The sequence below is a fragment of the Pelophylax lessonae genome (genome assembly GCF_965119305.1).
Source record: "Pelophylax lessonae genome assembly, chromosome: 2".
Taxonomy (NCBI): Eukaryota; Metazoa; Chordata; class Amphibia; order Anura; family Ranidae; genus Pelophylax; species Pelophylax lessonae.
This window is the reverse complement of record NC_138769.1, coordinates 147,142,212-147,164,687: the sequence shown is the minus strand read 5'-3', so window position 1 is coordinate 147,164,687 and position 22,476 is coordinate 147,142,212. Positions and strand designations below refer to the sequence as shown.

The 22,476-nt window shown below is 43.1% G+C and overlaps 1 protein-coding gene across 1 annotated transcript in view; it reads left to right on the top strand.

The window, feature by feature from the left end:
• The window catches only part of NLK (nemo like kinase), a 371,107-nt gene that overhangs the window by 117,253 nt on the left and 231,378 nt on the right, over nucleotides 1-22,476 (top strand). The window contains exon 2 of the mRNA XM_082244542.1: nucleotides 15,829-15,958. Within this exon, the coding sequence (XP_082100668.1) occupies nucleotides 15,829-15,958 (130 nt within the window). The remainder of the gene's footprint in view (nucleotides 1-15,828; nucleotides 15,959-22,476) is intronic.

Here is a 22,476-nt window from a genome sequence, read left to right as displayed (position 1 = left end):
GAACGATCCTGTTCTCCATATCGACTGGTGGTATGTCTATTGGGGTCCCTGGAGATCTTCCTCGCTCACCCTGCTATCGGCAGTGCTATTGGCTGGTGCACCTACTGATCCCATCCTTGTGGTTGCGGGGACCTTCAAGTCGCAACCCCTGTCTGCCTTAGCGGCAGTTTTGGAAAACCTTGTGTCAAAAGTGGATGGGAGTTTCAAAAATATCACTAGTAAAAAAAAAAGCGCCCTATGCCCTCCTCAGTATTCTCAGATTCTGAGGTAGTTTTGGCCGCCACGGACGTATGCCACCCTGAGGGATCTGCGTCATCGCTTTCGGATGGACAAAGACTGCTCTTTTATGGTGGCTTCACTTAGACCTACACCAGGGCAAGTCCTTCTGGCTGGCTGGGGAGGAGTGCTGGGAAAGCTCTGTGTCCAGGGGCCCGGATGCAATTGGAAAATGTCACAGCCATGGCTTACATCAATCATCAAGGGGGCACCAAGAGTGTCTTGGCGGCCCAGGAGGTGGCCGAGATCCTGAAATGGGCTGAAAATTTTGTTCCAGCCCTTTCGGCAATGCACATCCCAGGTGTGGAAGACTTGAGTCGTAAGGTGTTGGATCAGGGGGAATGGTCTCTGCACCAGGAGGTGTTTAACTTCCTGTGTGTCCGGTGGGGGACACCTAACGTCAACCTGTTAGCTTCTCGACTCAGCAAGGAGGTTCAGAGGTTTGTAGCCAGGTCTCGGAATCCTCTGGCCGTTGCCACAGACTCATGGGTGGCTCCTTGGGGTCAGTATCGGCTGATCTATGCGTTCCCTCAGCTGAAACTCCTGCCGAGGCTTCTGTGCTGGATAGTGGTGTAAGGGATTCCGGTCATTCTGGTGGCCCCAGACTGGCCTCGCCGGTCTTGGTATGCAGATCTGGTAAGGTTGGTCACCGATGCTCCTTGGAAACTTCCTCTAAGGGAAAATCTGTCTCGAGGGCCGATCTTCCATCCTGCTTTACAGTCGCTGGCTTTAATGGCATGGCTGTTTGAAAGCCAGGTATTGAAGGATAGACGTCTTTCTGATTCAGTGATTCCTACACTTTTGAAGGCCAGAAAGTCTACTTTTAGGAATATCTATCATTGTACGTGAGAATCGTGCATATGGTGTGAACAGCTGAAGGTGCATCCTCTCCTTTTTTCGGTGGCTAGGATTTTGACCGTTCTTCAAAAAGGGGTTGGATAGTGGTTGGCTTTGGGACTATCAAAGGCCAAGTGTCTGCTTTTGGCTGTGTGTTTTTTTTCCCAACGTCCTTTAGCTACGCATGGCTTGATTGGCACTTATTCAAGGGGTTCATCATATGGCTCCTCCGAGGCGATCCCCCGCTACATCCATGGGATTATATTTTGGTATTGTCTGTCCTTCAAAAACCTCCTTTTTGAGAACATTAGGGAGATTTCTCAGCTTACACTGTCTCAGAAGGTTGCCTTTTTGGTGGCTATTTCTTCTGCCTGCAGAGTATCTGAATTGGCGGCGCTATCCTGCCGTTCACCTTATCTGGTGGTCCACAGAGATAAAGTGGTACTTCAACCAAATCAGTGGTTTCTGTTTTCCATCTGAATGAAGACATTGTTCTGCCTTAACTCTGTCCTAAGCCCAAGCATCCCAAGGATTCTTTGCATTCTTTGGATGTGGTTCGGGCACTTAGCATTTACCAGGCGGCTACTGAATCTTTAAGGAAATCACTGTGTCTTCACTGAAGGACCTAGAAAGGGATTGGCTGCGTCTGCCACGACCATATCCAGATGGATCAGACAGACGGTGGTATAGGCTTATTCAGTGAAGGGTCAGGTTCCTCCTTTCCCTGTGAATGTGCATTCTACTAGGGCGCTGAGTGCCTCATTTGGTCAGTTGGAGCAGGAAGTAGTTAAAAAGCCTCTAATCAGAGGCTCTCAGGGGCTGACTATATTGGACGTTTCCCCACCCTGCCTTGCAACTCCAAGGTAAGCCAGAGCACTCTGAAGTTCCCTCTGTCTCTACCTCACTACAAACGGTTCTTTGTTTATGCAAGGCAACTGCCTATCTCACTGGCTCACTTAAGCTCACTTTGTGCTTACTTAAAGACAAAGACCCCTGAAAAGAAAAGGGCAAAGACCAACAGCAAGGCATGGGCAGCATCTGAGAGAGAGGTTCCTCCCACCTATAACAGGAAACTAAATAGTCTGCCATTATAAAAATGTCATCCATATCTGCGTGCCTCTGTTTGATTAGCAGAAAATAAAAATAAAAACTTTTTTTTTTTTTTTTTTTGTCGGTCCATTTTTGTTCATAGCGCAAAAAATAAAACCCGCATGTGATCAAATACCACCAACAGAAGCTCCATTTGTGGAAAAAAAGGACACATTTTATTTGGGCACAGTGTCGCAGCGCCCCCCGATTGTCAACGCAGTGCTGTATTACAAAAAATGGCCTGGTCACGAAGGGGGGTAAATCTTCTGTGTACCACCTGTGCCCTCTCTAGGTTCACAGTATGATATACACTATGACTACAGTTTTATAAAACTTTTTAAGAAAAGAAAGTTGATAATTTAATAATATGGTACTTGGCATACTGCTTATGGATTTGTATGATGCCTCAAAAGCTGAACTGTGTGAAAAGTATGTCTTCCAGTGCCTGCACTGCAAGGGGTTAACTGTTTTATGTCTAGGGGACCAGGTAAAGCAGTTTTACTTGCCTCATTCCCCCGCTCCTGCAGGCACCTTTATGCTGCTAGACTGGTCCCTGCAGCCTCTTCTCTCCTGCACTCTAAGGTCCTCTGACATCTTCAAGACCGATGCAGAGACCATAGCCCGGCACTGGAGTGCTGAGGAACAGTCTGGAACGCAGGGTGGTGCCATTTGCTGGGAAGTGAAGAATTGGGTAGGTAGAAGGGCCTTTTACTGTCCGCTGAACTAAACTAGTATTTAAAGAGGAAGTAAAATGTGGAAAAAAAAACTGTAAAGTCAAAGGTGTAATGAGCTAGTATGCATCGCATACTAGCTCATTATGAAGTACTTACAAACGAAGCCCCCTCAGTGCCGACATGTTAGGCCATCCTCCTTCCTGGATCGGGCCCCCGGCTCATCTGATGGGCCAGGGGCGCGATTACATCACATCGCTTAGAAGATATTTATAGAACCTATAGGTAAATGTAAACAAAGTGGGTTTACAACCTCTTTAACCCTTGCAGTGCAGATGCAGCCCCACTGCAAAGGAGAAAGTGGTTTTCCTAGAGTGGGGCTTTAAATCTTCCTGTTTGTCAGAAAAAATATAATTTTTACTTCTGTTTTTGTTGCTTCAGACAATTTTTTAATTGTTTCTGCGTGTGCGGAAGAATGCATATCATGTCTGAGATGTCCACCTCCGCTTCTTGTGCTTCATTTGTTTCTTGTAATATTTTATAAGGGACTTTTTTTTTTTTTTTTTCAAAGTGGTATTAAATCCCTGAGCAAACCTTTATTCTTTTACAGCTTACCAATTCTTAGATGTTATGGCTGCATTGTTTTTAATTTTTTTTTATATTTTAGGCTTTTGTATTTTTACCTGGTGGTCTAGTTTGTTAGTCTGTTTTACAACAGAACTAGTAGTCATGCAGATGTAGCAGTTAGACGTAGGGATCCTCAAACTACGGCCCTCCCAGCTGTTGTGGAACTACACATCCCATGAGGCATTGTAAAACTCTGACATTCACAGACATGACTAGGCATGATGGGAATTGTAGTTCCTGAACAACTGGAGGGCCGTAGTTTGAAGACCCTTGAGTTAGAGGGTTGAGATGAACAATTTAACACTGGGGTGCTTACAATGATCAGCTTTTATATATGTAAAACCTTTATACCAAAAATAAAAATAAAATGTTGCTATAACTTGGAGCTGCACGATTAATCATTAAAAAATCTGAAATCTATTCAGCCCCCCTCGCAATCTTAATCTGACATTTCCACGATACTTGTAACATGTGCAGAGCCGTTCTCTGCTCAGAGCTGTCAAAAATAAAGGCAGCCAGCAAAGCTTATCACAACATTGCTCAAGGCTGAGCTAAAAGAAACATTGTATCATTTGGTTCTTTTTAGATATAGGGGATAAACTTCGCCTGCAAATTAGTTCAGTTTAACTACTTAAAGACCAGGCTTTTTACTGACACTTGTTGCTTACAAGTTTAAATCAGTATTTTTTGCTAGAAAATTACTTGGAACCCCCAAACACTAAATATCATTTTTTAGCAGAAACCTTAAAATATTGCAATGACCGCCATTCTATTCTCTGTCACACTGTATTTGCACAGCGGTCTTTCAAAAGCAATTTTTTGGGGGAAAAAATATACTTCAGTAAAAAAAAAAGTAAATTTTTTTTGTATAATATGAAAGATGTTGCGCTGAGAATTGTGATCTTTAGGCTTCTTTCACACGGTCTGCCTCCGTAGGGGATCGATACACAGATCCCCGCTGAGCAGGCAGGTGACAGCTCCCTCTCCCCTCTGTGTGCGGAGAGGGAGGTGTCAGAGCCCCATGCTTCTCTATGATGGAACCGACGGTCCGCTCTCATCCGATCCCCTGAAAGGATGGAAAATGGGGTTTCCATCCATCCGGATTTCACGGATCGGATGCGGATGGCAGTGGGTGTCAGCGGACATGTCTCCACTGACATCCTCTGCCCCATAGGGATGCATGGAGGATCCGATCGGATCTGCCTAAAAAGCTGACAGGCGGATCTGATCACTCATGTGAAAGGACCCTAATTTGAAGCAAAAAAAATTGTGATTCTCATTTTATCCAGAATTGTGCGGCTCTACTGTAACTGCTCAACCACTTGCTGCCTGGGCCAGTTCTGACATTTCTCTTGCATGTAAAAATGTTTTTGCTGGAAAATTACATTGAACCCCCAAACATTACACCCAGTTCCAAATTATTATGCAAATTCTATTTAAGTGTCACAAAGATTAAATATTTTGTTTTTCAATTTAACTCATGGATGGCATTGTGCCTCAGGGCTCTTTTGATCACTGTAAACTATCTCGGACACCTGTGATAATTAGATTGCCAGGTGAGCCCAATTTAAAGAAAAAAACTACTAAGGCCCCTTTCACACAGGTGGACCGTTCAGATCCGCCTGTCCGTTTTTTTGGCGGATCTGAGCGGTCCCCCCATGCATCCCTATGGGGCATCGGATGTCAGCGGAGACATGTCTATTTTCCATCCGTCCAGCAGATTGGATAGGATCGGATGAGAACGGACCGACGGTCCAATCTCATAGAGATCTATGGGGCTGTGACAGCTGTGTGTCCGCACACAGCGGGGGAGAACAGCTGTCATTCTCCTGCTCAGCGGGGGATCGGCGGATCGATCCCCCACTGAGAAAAGCGGAGTCCGTTTGACGGACTTACTGTGTGAAAGGAGCCTAAAGGAGGGTGTTCCACATTATTAAGCAGAGCACCATTTTCATGCAATATGGGGGAAGAAAAAAATCTTTCTGCTGCCGAAAAGAGTGAAATAGTTCAATGCCTTGGATGCGGTATGGAAACTTTAGATATTTCACGAAAACTTAAGTGTGATCATCACACTTTTAAGAGATTTGTGGCTGATTCAGAGCACAGACGGTTGCGTGCAGATAAAGGCACATTGAGGGAGATTTCTGCCAGATCCATGTATTGGATCAATAGAGCTGCGGATAAAATACCATTACATAGCAGCAAACAGATATTTGAAGCTGCTGGTGCCTCTGGAGTCCCATGGACATCAAGGTGTAGAGTCCTCCAGAGTCTTGCAACTGTGCATAAACCTTCTATTCAGCCCCCACTAACCAATGCTCACAAGCAGAAACGGCTGCATTGGGCAGAAAAATACATGAAGACTAATTTTTCAAACAGTCCGGTTCACTGATGAGTGCCATGCAACCCTGCATGGTCCAGATGGCTGGTTGGTGGCCAGAATCATGGGAAGAGAGCTGGTCGGCCCCTTTAGAGTCCCCGAAGGTGTAAAAATGACCTCTGCAAAGTATGTGGAGTTTCTGACTGCCCACTTTCTTCCCTGGTACAGAAGGAAGAATTATGCTTTCCCTAATAAAATCATCTTCTTGCATGACAATGCACCATCTCATGCTGCAAAGATGGCTCTGCATCAATGGCTGCTATGGGGGATAAAAGAAGAGAAAGTCATGGTGTGTCCTCCATCCTCCCCTGACCTTAATCCTATTGAGAACTTTTGGGGCATTTTCAAGCAAAATATCTACCCCTTATTTCATAGCTGCTATCAAATAAGGGGTCCTATGTTAAAATGTTTAAAAAGTTAAAATGTTATAAGTTTGATTGAAATAGCTTTTGATTTCAGTAAATATGCTGAAAACGCAACAAATGACAATTTTCAGTTCTTTACAACCTATAAAGTGTTTTGAAACTTACTGTGCGTAATAATTTGGAACAGTGAATTTGTGTTTGTTTAAAAAAAAAAAAAAATACTGTTATTAGGAGGTTTGTTCAATAAAATTTGAATTGTACTCTTAATGATTGATTACGTGTGAATTATGCTGACTGTTATGTACATCAATTATTTAGGTAAATGAGAAAAATATTTTCACAATTTGGAACAGGGTGTATATATCTTCTAAAAGCAAAGGCCATGGAGATGAAAATGCTGGCTGTTGCAATTTTTTATGTCTCACAATATTTTCTCATTCATTTATGAAACAGAAATTCTTAGGAAAAAATACACTTTAATGATTTTTAGTACATATAAACAGAATGTACTTCCAGCTTTTTGGTAAAATAGTAAAGATGTTATGCCAGGTAAATAGACGCCTAACCGGTCACGCTGAAAAATTGCACATGCATGTGGAATGGTGGCAAACTAGGGTAGCTAGTAATATCCATAGGCGATGCTTTTAAAGCCTTTATCGGCTACCAGTGTAGCGTTAAACAGCAAGTCTGGTGCTATGAGTATTGCTCTCACTCTTGGCATTTGTGGTGATACAGCACATGTGTAGTGCAATCACTGTCTGTGTACATGTGTGTGGGACCTAAGTATGTGATCGCATTTGAAGGATTCATATGTTGGAAAACGATTTTATTATACTGGGTTATAGTATATTTTAGCTTTAGGAATAGAATGCTGGTTTCTGATTCACTCTGTTACTTAGGGGGTAGAAGATACTTCCAGCTTCTGAGGCTAAGGATTTGAAATTTTGTGGGTGGCACCTGACGGGCTGGATAATTTAAAACGTATACATTTTGAAGAATCGCTTGACATCTGTTCATATTTACCACAGATTGCATTTATTAAGCTTTGCCCCATGTCTGAATTAACTGCCTAGTGTTATAGAGCATGTTTAGGCACAAAAAAAAAAAAAAAAAAAAAAAAAAAAAAAAAAAAAATATATATATATATATATATATATATTATATATATATATATATATATATATATATATATATTATTATATATATATATATATATATATATATATATATATAATAATATATATATATATATATATATATATATATATAATAATATATATATATATATATATATATATATATTATTATATATATATATATATATATATATATATTATTATATATATATATATATATATATATATAATAATATATATATATATATATATATATATATATATATATAATAATATATATATATATATATATATATTATTATATATATATATATATATATATATATTATTATATATATATATATATATATAATAATATATATATATATATATAATAATATATATATATATATATATATATTATTATATATATATATATATATAAATATATATAATATATATATATATTAATTATTATATATATATATATATATATATAAATAAATATATATATTGCACTTCCACCTGAAAGTGTCCGACACCGATGCGGGCCACTTCTGCTGTGACTTTTCACAGCAGAAGCCAATCTGTGGGCACTGGACACTGGATGTCCGCCAGCACCCGCCGATCATCAGTAAAACACACAACGAAAATCTGCGTATGTAAACAAGTCAGGTCTCTGTTCTGCCGGGGGGGTGGGGGGAGAGAAGGTTTTTGTGTTCAACAAAATCCATCTCTTTAGTACGCCCAAACACTGGCTAGGCACACAGTTAACCCTTTGATCACCCTAGTCGTTTAACCCCTTCAGGACAGTGCATATTTTTTAGCCCTGATCACTGTATTAGTGCCAATGGTTCTCGCAAAGTGTCAAGTGTCAGCAGCCAATTACCTGCCACAATATCGCAGTCTCACTATAAGTTCGCTGATAGCCGCTGTTACAAGTATACAAAAATTCCATAAACATGTCCCATAGTTTGTTCGCATAAACCAATCAATATATGCTTAATGGGATTTACTTTTTACCAAAAACATACAGTAGAATACATATTGGCCTAAATTTAAAAATGTGTATTTTTTTTTTTCTCCCAAAGATGTTGGTCTTTTTTGTTTTATAGCACAACCCCCTTCCCCCCCCCCCCCCACAAGAAAAAAAACTGCAGTGCTCAAATACCATAAAACTTTATTTGGGTAGAGCATTGCATGACTACGCAATTGGCAAAGTAATGCAATGTCGTATTACAAAAAATGGCCTGGTCATGAAGGGGGGTAAAAGGGTGGCCAAGCGGTTTCAATAAAAATGATGCAGTTAACTGCCTTGTGCTTCCCCGATTTTCTCTTCTTCTGGGGTCCCTTCTGCCAGCTCTCCTTGCCCCTCCTGCCTTCAAGTACCCTCCTGGGCGGGAGGGGCGCGGTCGTTGGAGCTGCACCTACCTAAACTATTTTTTTTACCTTAATGCAGAGAATGCTTTTAAGGTGTTAAAAGAAAAAAAAAAAAAAAAAACTTGCCACGTTAGAAGTTCTTTTTGGAAAAAAAAAATCACTTTTTTTTTTTTGCAGGTAATATGTGCATTTATTAAATTTTTTGAGCCCTAACAGCATTGCATCGGGGATCAGTAGATCTGCCAGTGTATCTGTGTGCCCATACATCCTGTACAAGCAAGCAGATATACAGTCAGACAGGAAGAAAGAAAAATCTACCAGAGCGCTCCACATTGCCGTGGCAGTTCATTGAAAACTATAAGCCAACAGCTGCAAAGGCTACCGCCTCTTGTAGTTTTCTATTCACAGGGCAATGTAAATGGGTGAGGAGGCTGGTAATTTGTCCCTGCTAGCTGTCAGAGGGGGATCAGGGAGGTGCAGGGGCTTGTCCATTTGTAACATGATTTTTTTTTTTTTTTTTTTTAAACAGAAGTGTTTTATTGTCAAACAAAACAGTGTGACTTAAAACACTCTCAAATACAATAGACATTAAAAAGCATACAGACATTGTAAAGTTTTAACTAGCAGATATAACCATTATAGGGCTTTCTAGAACAGGATGCTGTGTTAAATGGCAGGCATACATATGACATAATACATAATCGATGGGAAGGTTAGGGGAGAAATTATCCCTTTGCCAAGGCCATAACAAGGCCGAGATAGGAGAGGGGGTTGTAACCATTTTGTATCCAAATATATCCTGTACATAATGTTTAAATTTTCCAACAGGGGATCCCTAGGTTAGTGTCCAAGGGGACCACACTTTATCAAACTATAACATACCTTATTTATAGAGGTCATTTTGTATGAGGGGAGGTTAGCGTTTACCAATTCTTCCCAGGAAGACACAGCCGATAGGACTGAGAAGGGCCATTTCATCAGAATTTCTTTGTTAGCATAATATAAGCGATATAGTTTGGAGTGGTATGAGCGCTGCTCATTTGGTATCCCTAATAAAGCCCGACCTTAACTTGTGAGGAAGGGTGAACTTATCCTTTAACTGACCTTAGACTGTCACCAGCACCAACAGTTAGTCACAGAAATTGATGTGGAAACGCATTCAGGGGAAAATTGTGTTTTCCCTCCACTGTGGTGAACATCTTCCTTTCTGTAATGCTGTTGGGCTGGCATCATTTGCTGCTTTGTGGAATGTGAATGGCATTTCCAAGTTGAATGATTGTAAAATATGTGGCTGCAGGCTGCCTTCCCAAGTACCGACATCTGCAGGTGTCTTCATTGTGCAGATCATAGTAAAGGGGGTGGATGCTGTAGATAATGGTTTATAATTTGCAACTATCACATGACTTTTCAGTTAAATATTTATTCCAGATTGCTTGTAAATCATAAGCACTATGGGAAAAGAGCTTTCAATGGATTGAGAAAAAGATGCTGCTGCTGCTCATAAGATCACACACCGGTTTAACCACTCTCTACTGGGGCAATTTCTTTACATTTTTACACATATTAAAATCAGTATTTATTTTTTTTTTTTTTGATGGACACAGCTCCTGATCATCCTAACCATTGGGTTATACTGCCCCCTACAGGAGTAGGACATTAGGCAGAAATAATCTGGCAACACCTATGGGCAGTCCCAGGGGGGGGGGGGGGTATACGTCCTCTCTCTGCTCTAGGTACTCAGTTTTTTTTCTGGGTTTTTTTTCTGCCTAGTCAGGAGTAACGACCTAGTTCCTTGCTGGGATCTCTGGTCTTGGCAATTTTTTCCCTTTTTTTGATAGAAATTTGTTTTCCTGTTTTTTTTTTTTTCCTGTGAGATCTACAATCCACTGTTGGACTGAGCTACGGACTGGATAATCTAGATCCAGTGGTCACCCAAGTGTGGCCATTGAGCGCGCGCAGACTTCAGCTCCAGGCTAGGTCGTCTGCATTCCTTGGGACGCCCTGACCCCCCTATCCGTCAGGCACCCCCCCTTTCATTTGTCCCCATTCTACCCCCCTCCCTCCACTTATGCTGGGGCTGTTTGGGTGGTTTGTCTTCCTCCTGGGGGGGGGGGGGGCAAGGCGCTATACTGGCGATAGGCGCCGGCAGGGTGCTCGACTGGACGATCAGCTGTGCGGGAGGGGAGGGGTTGTACCTGGTGGGGGCTCCTGTCAGGACCTGTTCTTGAGGCCTAGGGATCCCTCCTTGGAGCCTTGTGGTGCCGCCATTTTGCTGTTGCCTGTTATGCTATGCACAGTGGCCATGTTTGTGTAGTCTGGTGGCCATTTTGTGGTGGTTTGCCAATGAAAACAGTGGCGGCAATGAGTGGAGACCTGTGGGCGGTGATTTCGGTGGTTGGAGCCCCTCCCCTTCCCCTGGCGCTCACTCCTGGATCCTTTTACTTCCTGATCGCTGCGCGGCGAGTGAAGCTTATTCTGGTGGCTGTAGGTGCCTTTTTCTGCTGATTGGCGAGTCTAGTGGGGTTCCCTCCTCTGAGGATTGATTGTTGTTTCGTGCCTGGCAACCAGGTGGTGCTGCTAGCGCGGTGAGAGTTGTCCCTTTGCAGTGTTTTACACTGTGTGGGGTCCCCCTGGTGACTCATGGAGTCTTTGGAGCACATCTCCCCACCTGACCCCCCTCTCTGAGGCTTCGGGGCCCTTGGGACCCAACCATGGATTGATCCACTGAGGGAGGTACTGGAGTCCTTTGTGTCCTGGGAGGAGATGGTTTTTCGGGGCGATGGATTTGCAAAAGGTGCCCCTCACATTCCCCTGCGTCAAAATAATCCCTCTTCTGGCCAGTCCTACACTGCTTTGCCACTGCAAATGCTATGGGACACCATGCCAACACGGGGCATAAAGACCCAAGGTTGGGGAGAGCAACTAGGTTACAGATCTGGTGACTGACTTGCGTTGCAACAGACAAAAAGATATACCTGTGCTCAAATGCTTGTTCGTGTAGTTGAACTATCAGGCGCTAAAGGGGTGTGACCACCTCTTTAAAAAATGGTGGCAGTTCCAATTTTTTATATTGTGTGTTTGTGCAACTATTCATAAAGGAAAATCTGATAATTGGTATACAATAGGGCACGCAGTTTTTAGTAAAAAAAAAAAAGCAGGTGTTAAGTAAATGCATACCAGGAATGTCAAGACTCAAAATTGTTCACGCCCATAAAATAGAGAAAAAATATGGTACCTAAAGTTCTCCATAGGTGATGCTTTAAAAGCATGATCCTAGAATTATTGCCATCACACTGGTTACAAACTATCACTACATAATGCAGACACAGGGTTTGCATTTGTTTGTATACATAGGGGTCCCTTTTTTTTTAAAAAAAAGCATTTTCATAATTTTTATTGTAAAATATATAATATATAATTTGGACTTTTTTTTTTTTTTCATTGAACTTTATTGCTAACAGTCATTGGCAGGTGACAGGTCCTACTTCTGTTAGACCCCCCCCAAAATCTCCCATGTCCCTCACTGCAGCTAATAAAGCACAGATCGTGCTCTGCTTTCCCAGCTACAGCAATGGGGCAATGACTGATCTGAACCTGAAAGCAGCGAAATGCTCAACGCTTCCAGGCTCATTCATGGAAGAGGCAATTGGGGGAACAGATTTTCCCAGAGTTTCTCCTGCCCAATGTGCTAAAGTGGTTATCTGCGCTTCTGGGCTCCCAGGAGGAATGGGAGAGTCCAGGAACTGTGAGGGCATATGGTGCTATCTTGGTACTGTAAAGGTCTTACAGCTGCCCTGATCAATTTTTCAGATCGCCATCTGAAAAAAATGAATACCAAACTGCGCTGTGAGCGTAGTTTCACCTCAATACCATGGTTTATAGTAACGGATCTTGGTAGAAAATGGGTTAAAGTACATCTAAATCCAGGAATAAAAATGGTATATATTGTAGATTCCTAGATCACCAGATAGTGATTATCGTGTCTGTGGATACATTTTGTGTATTTTTATTGTTTCTGTTTCTTTGAAATTAAAGTAGTACTATATGGGCAAAAGTTTTTTTTTTTTTTTTATCTTTCCTTTTTGATAAAGGGAGGCTTAAAACCCATTTTTTTGGGATTTCACTTCCTGTCCCATAGCCAAACAGGAAGTGAGGAATTCCCTGCAAATAAACTGAATCCTTTGGGTACCCCCCCAGTTCATCAGAACTAGTGTCACCATTGTAAGCTGTCCCCGTTTTTTTTACTTTTTTGGGGAAACCCCAAATTTTTTGATTTTCCTTTACTTTCACCTTTGATTAGAATGGTTAACAGGACGAATAGTGTGTGTGAATCCCCTTAATGGGGGCACAGACCACAATGAAACTCTGAAAGGGTTCTAATCCCTCTCCATTCTATCCAAAAAGTTTTGGCTTTAGTTATACTTTAACCGCTTGTTATCCTGTTCTCCTCTATCCAGTGTCACATGTAAATGCTGCTGTTGCTTATTTTTAAAGTAGGCAAAATGCCCCCCCCCTTTTGGATATACTGTAGTAAGGGAGAGTCATAACCTCTGTCAGTTAGTTTTTCGTTATCTGTGTCCCATTGGGGAGATTTTTCTTCACTTCCTGTCCAAAAACCAAAATGTAAGTGAGGCAATCCCTGCAAATTAAGGGAATCCCTTGGGACCTCCAGGTTACCAGATTTCTGCTCTATTACTTCTCTGAGTACAACCCAAAATGTGGGCTTTTGTTTTGCTTTCAATGATGATAGTAAACAGAGAGGCTAAATCTCTGTAACTGGGCACAGACAGCTATAAAAACTTACTACGGTTCTAATCCCTCTTCTCTCTATCCAAAACTAAAAAAAAGTTTCTCTTTAGTTCATTGACGGACACAGCTCCAGAATCTTCCTAATCATTGGGTTATGCTGCCCCCTACAGGAGTAGGACACTAGGCAGGAAAAAGCTTTACCACGCCTATGGGGCAGTCCCAGGGGGTATACTCCCACTTCCTGCTATAAGCATTTCTTTTTTTCTGCCCAGTCTGGAGTAAGGACCTAATTCCTTGCTGGGATCTCTGGTCCTAGCATTTTTTTCTTTATAAGGAAGGTCTTTCCTTCCTAAGGTTATTTTTGGTTTCCATCTGCATGAAGACATGGTGTTGCCTTCCCGGTGTCCTAAGCCTAAACATCCTAAGGAGATTCCCTTGCATTCTCTGGATGTGGCCTGGGCGATCAGGGTTAACTAGTGGCTATCGAGTAGTTTAGGAAATCGGACTCCTTGTTTGTACTCACGGATGGACCCCGAAAAGGGTTGGCCATGTCTGCCGCGACCATTTCCAGATGGAACAGACATACGGTGGTGCAGGCCTGTTCTATTAAGGGTCAAGTTCCTCCTTTCCTTGTTAAAGCTCATTTCTACTTGGGCGTTTAGTGCCACTTGGGCCTCCCATCAGGTGTCATTGATGCAGGTTTGCACTGTGGTCACCTGGTCGTCTGCACACTTTCACAAAATTTTATAAAGTGGATGTTTTGGCATCTGCGGATGTTGCTTTTGGCCGCAATGTTTTGCAGGCCGCTGATTAAGAGGACCTGGTCCTCCTTTGAGGATGTATGTTTTCAGGTGAGCTCCAGTTGTTCTGCTTGAGCTCCATTGTACCTGTTTTGCTATGTTTTTTTTTCCCACCCCTCATGTTTAACACAGCTTTGGCACGTCCCAATGGTTAAGAAGATTCTGGAGCAGTGTCAGTCAATGAACGAAAGAGAAAATTGGGTTTTTTGTCTTACCGTAAAATCCATTTCACTGATGTTCATTGACGGACACAGCACCCACCCCTCTATTGAGTTGGGTTATTTTCAGAGATGTATAGTAACTAAGTAGAACTACTTCACTACTGTACTTAAGTACCGAAAGGCGGTATCTGTACTTTCCTGGAGTAGAATTTTTTTCTCCTACTTCCACTTTTACTTCACTACATTTTTTCAATGATTTCAATACTTCTACTCCAATATTTTTTTTTTTGTGCTGCATAGTTACTCGTTACTATTATAAAAATTACCACTGCCAGAATAGTAGATGGCAGGTTTCATGAAACTCAAAACGTGTATTATCAGCGCATACGAAAATAAATGCTACTGTATGTATAAATAAAAGCTGCATTTGAAATAATAAAAAACAATATGATGATCAAACTTTTGACTTCTTTCTTTAATAACTACATAACACAGTACTTGTACTTTTACTTTCAGTACTTGAGTTGCAAAATTTAAAAAAAAAACTACTTGCAATACTTGCGTACAAAAAATGTTGAATACTTTAGTACTTCTACTCAAGTCACTTTTTGATCGAGCACTTCCACTTCTACTCAAGTCACTTTTTGATCGAGCACTTGTATTTTTACTCAAGTATGGGTTTCGAGTACTTTATACAACTCTGGTTATTTTTCTTCTGACACTGTTTGCAACAAAACTGAATGCCTATAGCAGGAAGTGGGAGTATACCCCCTGGGACTGCCCCCATAGGTGTTGTAAAGCTTTTTCCTGCCTAGTGTCCCAAACCTGTAGGGGGCAGCATAACCCAGTGGTTAAGAAGATTTTGGAGCTGTCCCTAAATAAACGAAAGAGAAAAGGATTTTACGTGAAGACAAAAATCAAATTTTTGCCTTAGTTTTACTTTAATATGTTTAGTGCCATGTGCATTTTATTCTTTTCACCAAAGAGTTAAGAGACCTTCACAGCTGTACTAGGAGATCAGGGTCTGTAAAGTCACAACAAAAAAAAGTTCTAACGCTCTGATCTGCCATATTCTTTGTTGGATGAAGTCCAGGTTAATGGTAATGCAAAATCTAGTGCGCATACAGTATTGTACAGTGATTTTTGAAAGGCCAGCCCCCTCTTAGGAACATGGCCAATAACATAACTGTGAATACACTGCAAGTAGTCCCTCTCTACTTTCTGGGGTCTATTACTGACTTATCAGCCAAAATATTAGTCGGTGTTGTTGCTTGGTGATAGCTATTTTTTTTCTTTAATGTGTCTATAAGCTACTTATTTTCACCAACCATTAGCTTCCAGAATACCTAATTGATATATTTTCCCATTTTTTTTTTAGGTCAGTAACAGATCCGCGGGATGGAAAGAGGGTTGCACTCAAAAAGATGCCCAACGTCTTCCAGAATCTAGTCTCTTGCAAAAGGGTCTTCCGAGAATTGAAGATGTTGTGTTTTTTTAAGCATGACAACGTAAGTAAAAACGAACACTGTCTTTGCTGGATGATGGCTAATTAGTTTGTCTGCAGATTCTAGTCATTGGAACAAGTCACAGGTGTTACTGTTTTAACAACTTTGCAGTGTGGAAACTAACAGCACAACTGTATAGCATGCACCACAATTATATTTGTGTTTTAATTGCTCTTGAGCCCCATTCACACCTCTTCTGTGCTGTGTGTTGCTGTGCCATTCATTTTCAGTGGCATTCCAACACTCGCCTAACCCATCTCTGATGTAACTGCTTTGCAGTGCACCACAGCGCATAGAAGTTCACTACTGTGAGTTGTCAGGACAATTGTGAATGTCAGTTTTTTTTTTTTTTTGTGCATTGCCAGCCAAGCCAAAGTAATAGGCTGCTGGGGCTCCTGGCCCCTTCTGTTATTGGTGTGCCACCATAGGGAGCCACTCCTATTGTGGCACATCAGCAGGCTCGAGCCGTGCTGCCGCGTCCATAAACACAAATGTTTCGGCTCCGCCACTTCACCCCCCCGACCATCACTACTCCCTCGTCAAAGGATTTGGCTGACCGCAGTGGGAGCTAGTGGCTGAGTGGTCATGCTGCTCACTTAACCACTTGCTGACCAGGCCTTTTCTGTAACTTTTTTTTGTTTTGTTTGTTTTTTTGTTTTTTTAACTAGTAATGGCGGCAATCTGCGTTTTTTTTTTTTTTGGGGAACATTGCGACATATTGGACCCCTAACTGACATTTTTGACACTTTTGGGGATACCAGTGACATTACTACAGTAATCAGTGCTAAAAATATGCACTGTTACTGTAATAATGACACTGGCAGGGAAGGGGTTAACCCTGTTGGGGGGTTAAATGTAAGCCTAGGAGAGGGATTCTAACTGTGGGGGAGTTGGGCTTATGAAATGATCAGAGACATGAGATCCTATATAGCAGGATCACATGGTCTCTGATCATCCGAGGGAGGACGGGCGGACGGCTGTGCTTACATCAGCCGACCGTCCTCTCTCAGCGGGGAGAGATCGATGGTGTCAGGCAGCAATCAGAGCCGCCTGACACGTGCGCTGGCTTCTCCGCTGATGGCGTGCGCTCGCCCCCTAGACTTCCCAGAGCGAGCGCCATACATGTACCGCGGTTTACCCAGGAGCGGCTGCCTGCTGCAGTATATCTGCGGCGGGCGGTCGTCTAGTGGTTAAAAACTCCCCTAAGCTGCAATTTTTCAAACCAGTTTAGGTGAGTTTAACAGAGTTTTGCAGCGTTTGGTGTTTGGGAATTTTAATTTATTCTGGTTATTGAAATGAATAAATGCTAGTGTTATGTTTATGCCCAAAAGCTCCTTTCCGTAACATGATTTTTCTGCGCTCAGGAGAGGAGCTTTGACTGCCTCTAAACTCTGGTAAAAGCCTATGTGTACATTTACATATAGACTTTTATTGAGTTGAGTTCAGGGGCTTTGGGGAAAAAAAAGGCTAAAAGCTAATTAACGTGAGTTTAGTAGCAGCAGTGTGTGAGGCCTAATTCCATTGTCTTGTCCTTTCTGTCTTTTTGGTGTTTAGTGTAGTGAGGATTAAACCCTTACACACCCCAAGCATTGCGAAAGTCAGTCATTTGTGTGTTTTTTTTTTTTTTTTGCTTTTTAAATCCTATTCTATCTAGAAAACAATAAATCTAGTTCTCTTGACTGATTTCTCAAAACGTAGGTGTCAGTGGGTTCTTGTATTCTTTTACTAGTATCCTTATTTACATTACATTCTGGGCAGGCTTATCCTGGAGGCCTGGAAATCCCAGTCCAAACAATGTATTCTGTTGCGCTCATTTTTTATTCATTTGTTTTCAAATAAACTCAGTCTCCTGATTCCTGTTTTCCCATCTACAAGGTTCCCAGGCTTGCAGTGTTTGCTTGCTTTGTATTTACTCGCAGCAGCTGGGCTTTGATTTGCATTAAAACATTAACACATTATCTATACATTTTATGAGTATGAACTAAAATACTGTGACTCCACTGGCTTAAATATTGATGACTTAAAATAGGTTGTTATAGCGTACAATCATACGTCATTGGTGAGAAGCTTTAAAAGGATTAGGAAATGCTACAGCTGTTTTGTTTTCCACTCTTTCCTGTTTTGTGACGTGGCATTCTTGTCACCACTGCTGTTAAAGCAGACCTTCACCCAAAATTCTACCCTTTGCTTTATTTTTTAAAAAAATATTCTGTGTTGATAGTGGAATCCAGCGATTTTTTTCTTTCATGCAACCACGGGTAAATCACTCTGTCTATGGCCGGTGTTACATTCTAATACATTACAATTTATCTTGGACCAATGTAACTGCAATTAAAAATTATACCTAGACTTAGGCCCCTTTCATACGGCCGGTTTGTTGTGGCTTACGGATTCCTGCTGCAAGAATCTGCGTATTCTTGCTGCAGGAATGACCAGGGTATGCGATTAGCATCAGGCGCTCTGCTCTTTTTAAACTAATGGTTTGCTGATCGCTGCTGCTGATCACATATAGCAGCACAGAGCGATTAGCTGCTGTTCCAGAACAGATGTCCAAGCTGTCCCAGAATTCTAAGTTCCCTTTTTTTTGGGTTACTGCTCACTTTACTTGTGCTCCGACACTATGTTGTCGTGTTTGAAGCTGGTGCCGAAAGCAATTTACTGTGTCAGTGCCTTGGGGATGTGCTGTTCATTCTCCAGCAAATCCCCTATGAGGCAGAAACTGGAAGTACAGCTTTGCAACACAATGTATGTTTCTTGTCCATTGACAGACGCAGCTCTCCTACTTCTTAGCCATTGGTTTATGTTGCCCCCTGCAGGAGTAGTACTAGGCAGGAAAAAAAGCAATTCACCAAGCCCACGGGGCATAACCCCGCTCGCCTTGCTCCAGCAAAACGGTTTGTTTCTGCCTAGTGAAGTAGTAGGACGTAGGTTTCCTGCTGGGACTTCGGTCTCAATTTTTTTTTTTTTTTTTTTATTCTTTTAAGAATATTTTGATTTAATTGGCTTTACTCACTTTGCTAGTTAGTGTTTAGGGGGATCCTCCTGGTGATCTTCAAGCAATGCCGGCTGAGGTTTCGCACTGGATAATTACGATCCTTAAGGTCTTCCAGCCTGGCGGATAAGCGTGAGCAGGTTATAGTCCCGCACTAGGCCTCGCCATGACGGAGCCCCTTTTTGGATGGGGACGAGCCTGCGAGGGGACGTCTCGCTGGGACCCGACGACCTGGAACGCAGTGAGTTGCAGCATACCCCTCGGCTGGCAGCACCCCCATTACGGGTGGGAGGTGGTCTGTCCGGAGCGGAGACCACCCGTTCCATGGTATGGTGAGTAAATGCAGCCCCCCCCGTCCCTTGGTGGTCTTGGGGGGAACTTGGGCTCTCTCCTGGGGATAATGGAACCTGGACTTCCTTAAAGATCCCCCTGGCCTGTGCCCTGCCCCCTGGGGAACGCTATTATTGTGGTGCCTGGCACCCTAAGGGGGAGAGGAGGTGGAAATGGTACCTTTTTTTCCCTGCTGGGTCTGGTTGTAGATCCCTTGTGGCCTTCATTTTGGGGGTCCCTGACCGCATGGTGCGCCGTGTGCGCCACCATCTTTAGTGCGGGCAATATACATTTTTTCCCTTTTGACTTGTATGGGGCAGCCGTTTTCCCTGTGCTTCCCATAGACTTGCATTGGCAGCCACTTTTGTGTAGCCCTATAGAGCTACACAGGCAGCGTGACCTTTCACATACCAGGCTGATGTCATATCCTGTGTCTCTCACTTTCCTGCTGCACAGACTGATTCAGGTGGTTTTTTTCTGAAGGTGGTAAAGTACTGGGGTCTTTGTGGGCATATCCCTGCACACTCTGCTGTCTGTATATATTTAAAGTAGTGGTGCACCGAAATTTCGGCAACCAAAATTTTCGGCTGAAAAGGGGCTTATTCCATTTCGGCCGAAAATGGGTTAAAGATGCCGATACTAAAGATGGCCGCCGCGGGCGCAGCGCAGGTTTCAAAAGACCCGCCTCTGGCCGGCGGCCCGCCTCCCGGTGATGTCACTACTACTACTATGATGTGCATGAATGAACTAACACACCCGGCGAGCGGCCGCTAATAGCTGTAACTAAGTGAGCGCTTCACTTTCCTATCAGGTGGGTATCTCCTCTGACAGGGAAGTGAAGGGCTCAATTATAGCTATTAGCGGCCGCTCGCCCGCCCGCCGGGTGTGTTCATTCATGCACATCGTAGTAGTAGTGACATCACCGGGAGGCGGGCCGGCGGCCAGAGGCGGGTCTTTTGAAAGGAAGGACACAGGAGGAGCTGAGAGTAAGGACTCGGAGATTGCATCATTGGGATGTGGAGGGACGTACATTTTGAGTACATCAGCTGTTTTTATTGAATCATTTTACCAAAAAAATATTATACTACGGACAGTTCCTTTATACCTATACATATAACGGAGGAAATTGAGGAGTAAACCCAGGATCATTGCAGAGGGAATACATTTATTTTAAAGAATCAAAAGCCAGATAAAGCATTTGGAGGTCCCCTAGACATGAGCAGATATACACGGATCAACATACAAAGCTATGCAATGCTATGCTTTTACCTTACAGCAGTAAGGTGAGCGGCCTGTGAGCACTTAGTTGTTGTTACACTGAAGATTTAGGCAGGGGGGGGGAGGGACGCTGAGGCAGGGGGGGGGAGGGAAGCTGAGGCGAGGTTAGCAATGGTATTTGTATTATGCAGCATGAGGGGGTTAATGTATTGCCATTGCTGGTCACTGATGCATTAGTGACCAACCAGTGGCAGTTAATTAACCCCTTTGTGCTGCATTAGTGCAACCAGTATCAGTGTTAATTAACACTGATACTGGTTGCACTAATGCAGCAAAAAGGGGTTAATTAACTGCCACTGGTCGGTCACTAATGCATCAGTGACCAGCAGTGGCAATACATTAACCCCCTCATGCTGCATAATACAAATACCATTGGTAATTAAATTAACCACTTAAAATTATAAATAGAACCGGCACTCAATCACCCCCAATATGTTATAAAAATCACAGGAATAAATATGAATACACATCTAAAAACAAGCAAAGCAACAGCAAATCAATGTAAATAAGTGAACAGTAATGTGCACAGTGACAATAAGTGCAAGCATACCATAATAAAAATAAGCAGCAATATTCATACTCTACCTAATTTATTTTATCCTTTTTACTACATCTGGTTGATGGTCAGCACATAGGCTTATCCTACCTTTTTAAATTAACCACTTGCCAACCTGTCACAGTACATATACTGTGACAGGGTGGCAGCGACAGGTGTACGTCGCTGCCTGTTTTTGGTGTATGCCCCTGTTCTATTTTTCTATTTTTCTATTTTAAAATCATTTGGGGGGGAAAAAAGTAATTTCTCTGTCGCTCATTGACAGACGCAATCCTCTTGATTAATATCAAATTGGGTTATACTGCCCTCTACAGGAGTAGGACACTAGGCAGAAGGATAACGTTCTGGCCACACCTTAGGGGCAGTCCCAGAGGGTATATCCTCTCTCTCTCTCTGCTACAGGATGTTAGTTTTTTTCTGTCTAGTCAGGAGTAAGGACCTAAGTTCCTTGCTGGGATCTTTGGTCCTGGCAAAATTTTTTTAGAAACATTTTTTTTAGGCAGCTTTTTTTCTCCAGTTGTTCCTGTGAGATCTTCAAGCAAGTATGCTGAAACTGGGCGACAGGCTGGATGTTGAGATCCAGTGGTCACCACAGTCAGCCTACGAGCGCGTGCAGGCCCTAGCTCCGCGCTGGATCGGCCGCGACATAGTCCCACTGGACGGGGACTGACCCTGCGAGTAAAACGTCTCGCCGGGATGCCGACGACCAGTTGGAAACTGAGTCGCGGCGTCCGTATTGGTCGACAGCCCCCCCCCACCTCGGTGGAGAGGGGTTCTGTCAGGAGTTGGCGCCTGCCTGTTCCGGTATGGTGAGTAAAATGTTCCCCCTCTCCCCCTGACGGGTTTGTGGGTGGACGCGGGCCCCTCCCTGGGATGATTGGACCCTCATGATCCTGGGTCCCCCCTCTATCCTATAACAGGTGTCACAGATCCCCCTCTTGAGGGTGATTTGGTGAATAAGAACCAGGAGGCTTGGTTTGGGAGCTGACTATCGGAAGTCACTGTATGAGTGGGCACTGTAAAGGGACCATGACTGAAGTCAGTGGCTGGCATTGCTGTTAGGATGGCCATGTAAGAGGGTGATTATGATCCTACCTGATACATAAGGTTGCAATGCCTGGACTACCGCCATCCACCGGCACCATCCTCCCGCAGGCCGCACGATGTAGCAGGCGCTGCCATCTTTCCACAGGGCCGCCATCCTCCCGCAGGTCGCGCGGGGCCGCCATCTTGGCGTAGCCTCGTGTCTCCAGCATGGGGGCGGCCATTTTGGAGATGACCAGCTACCTCGAGGAGTAGCATGGGAAGCGCCGGAAGGCGTGGAAAGGGGCGGAGCCGCCTCCTTTACCCGGGAAAACGATCCAA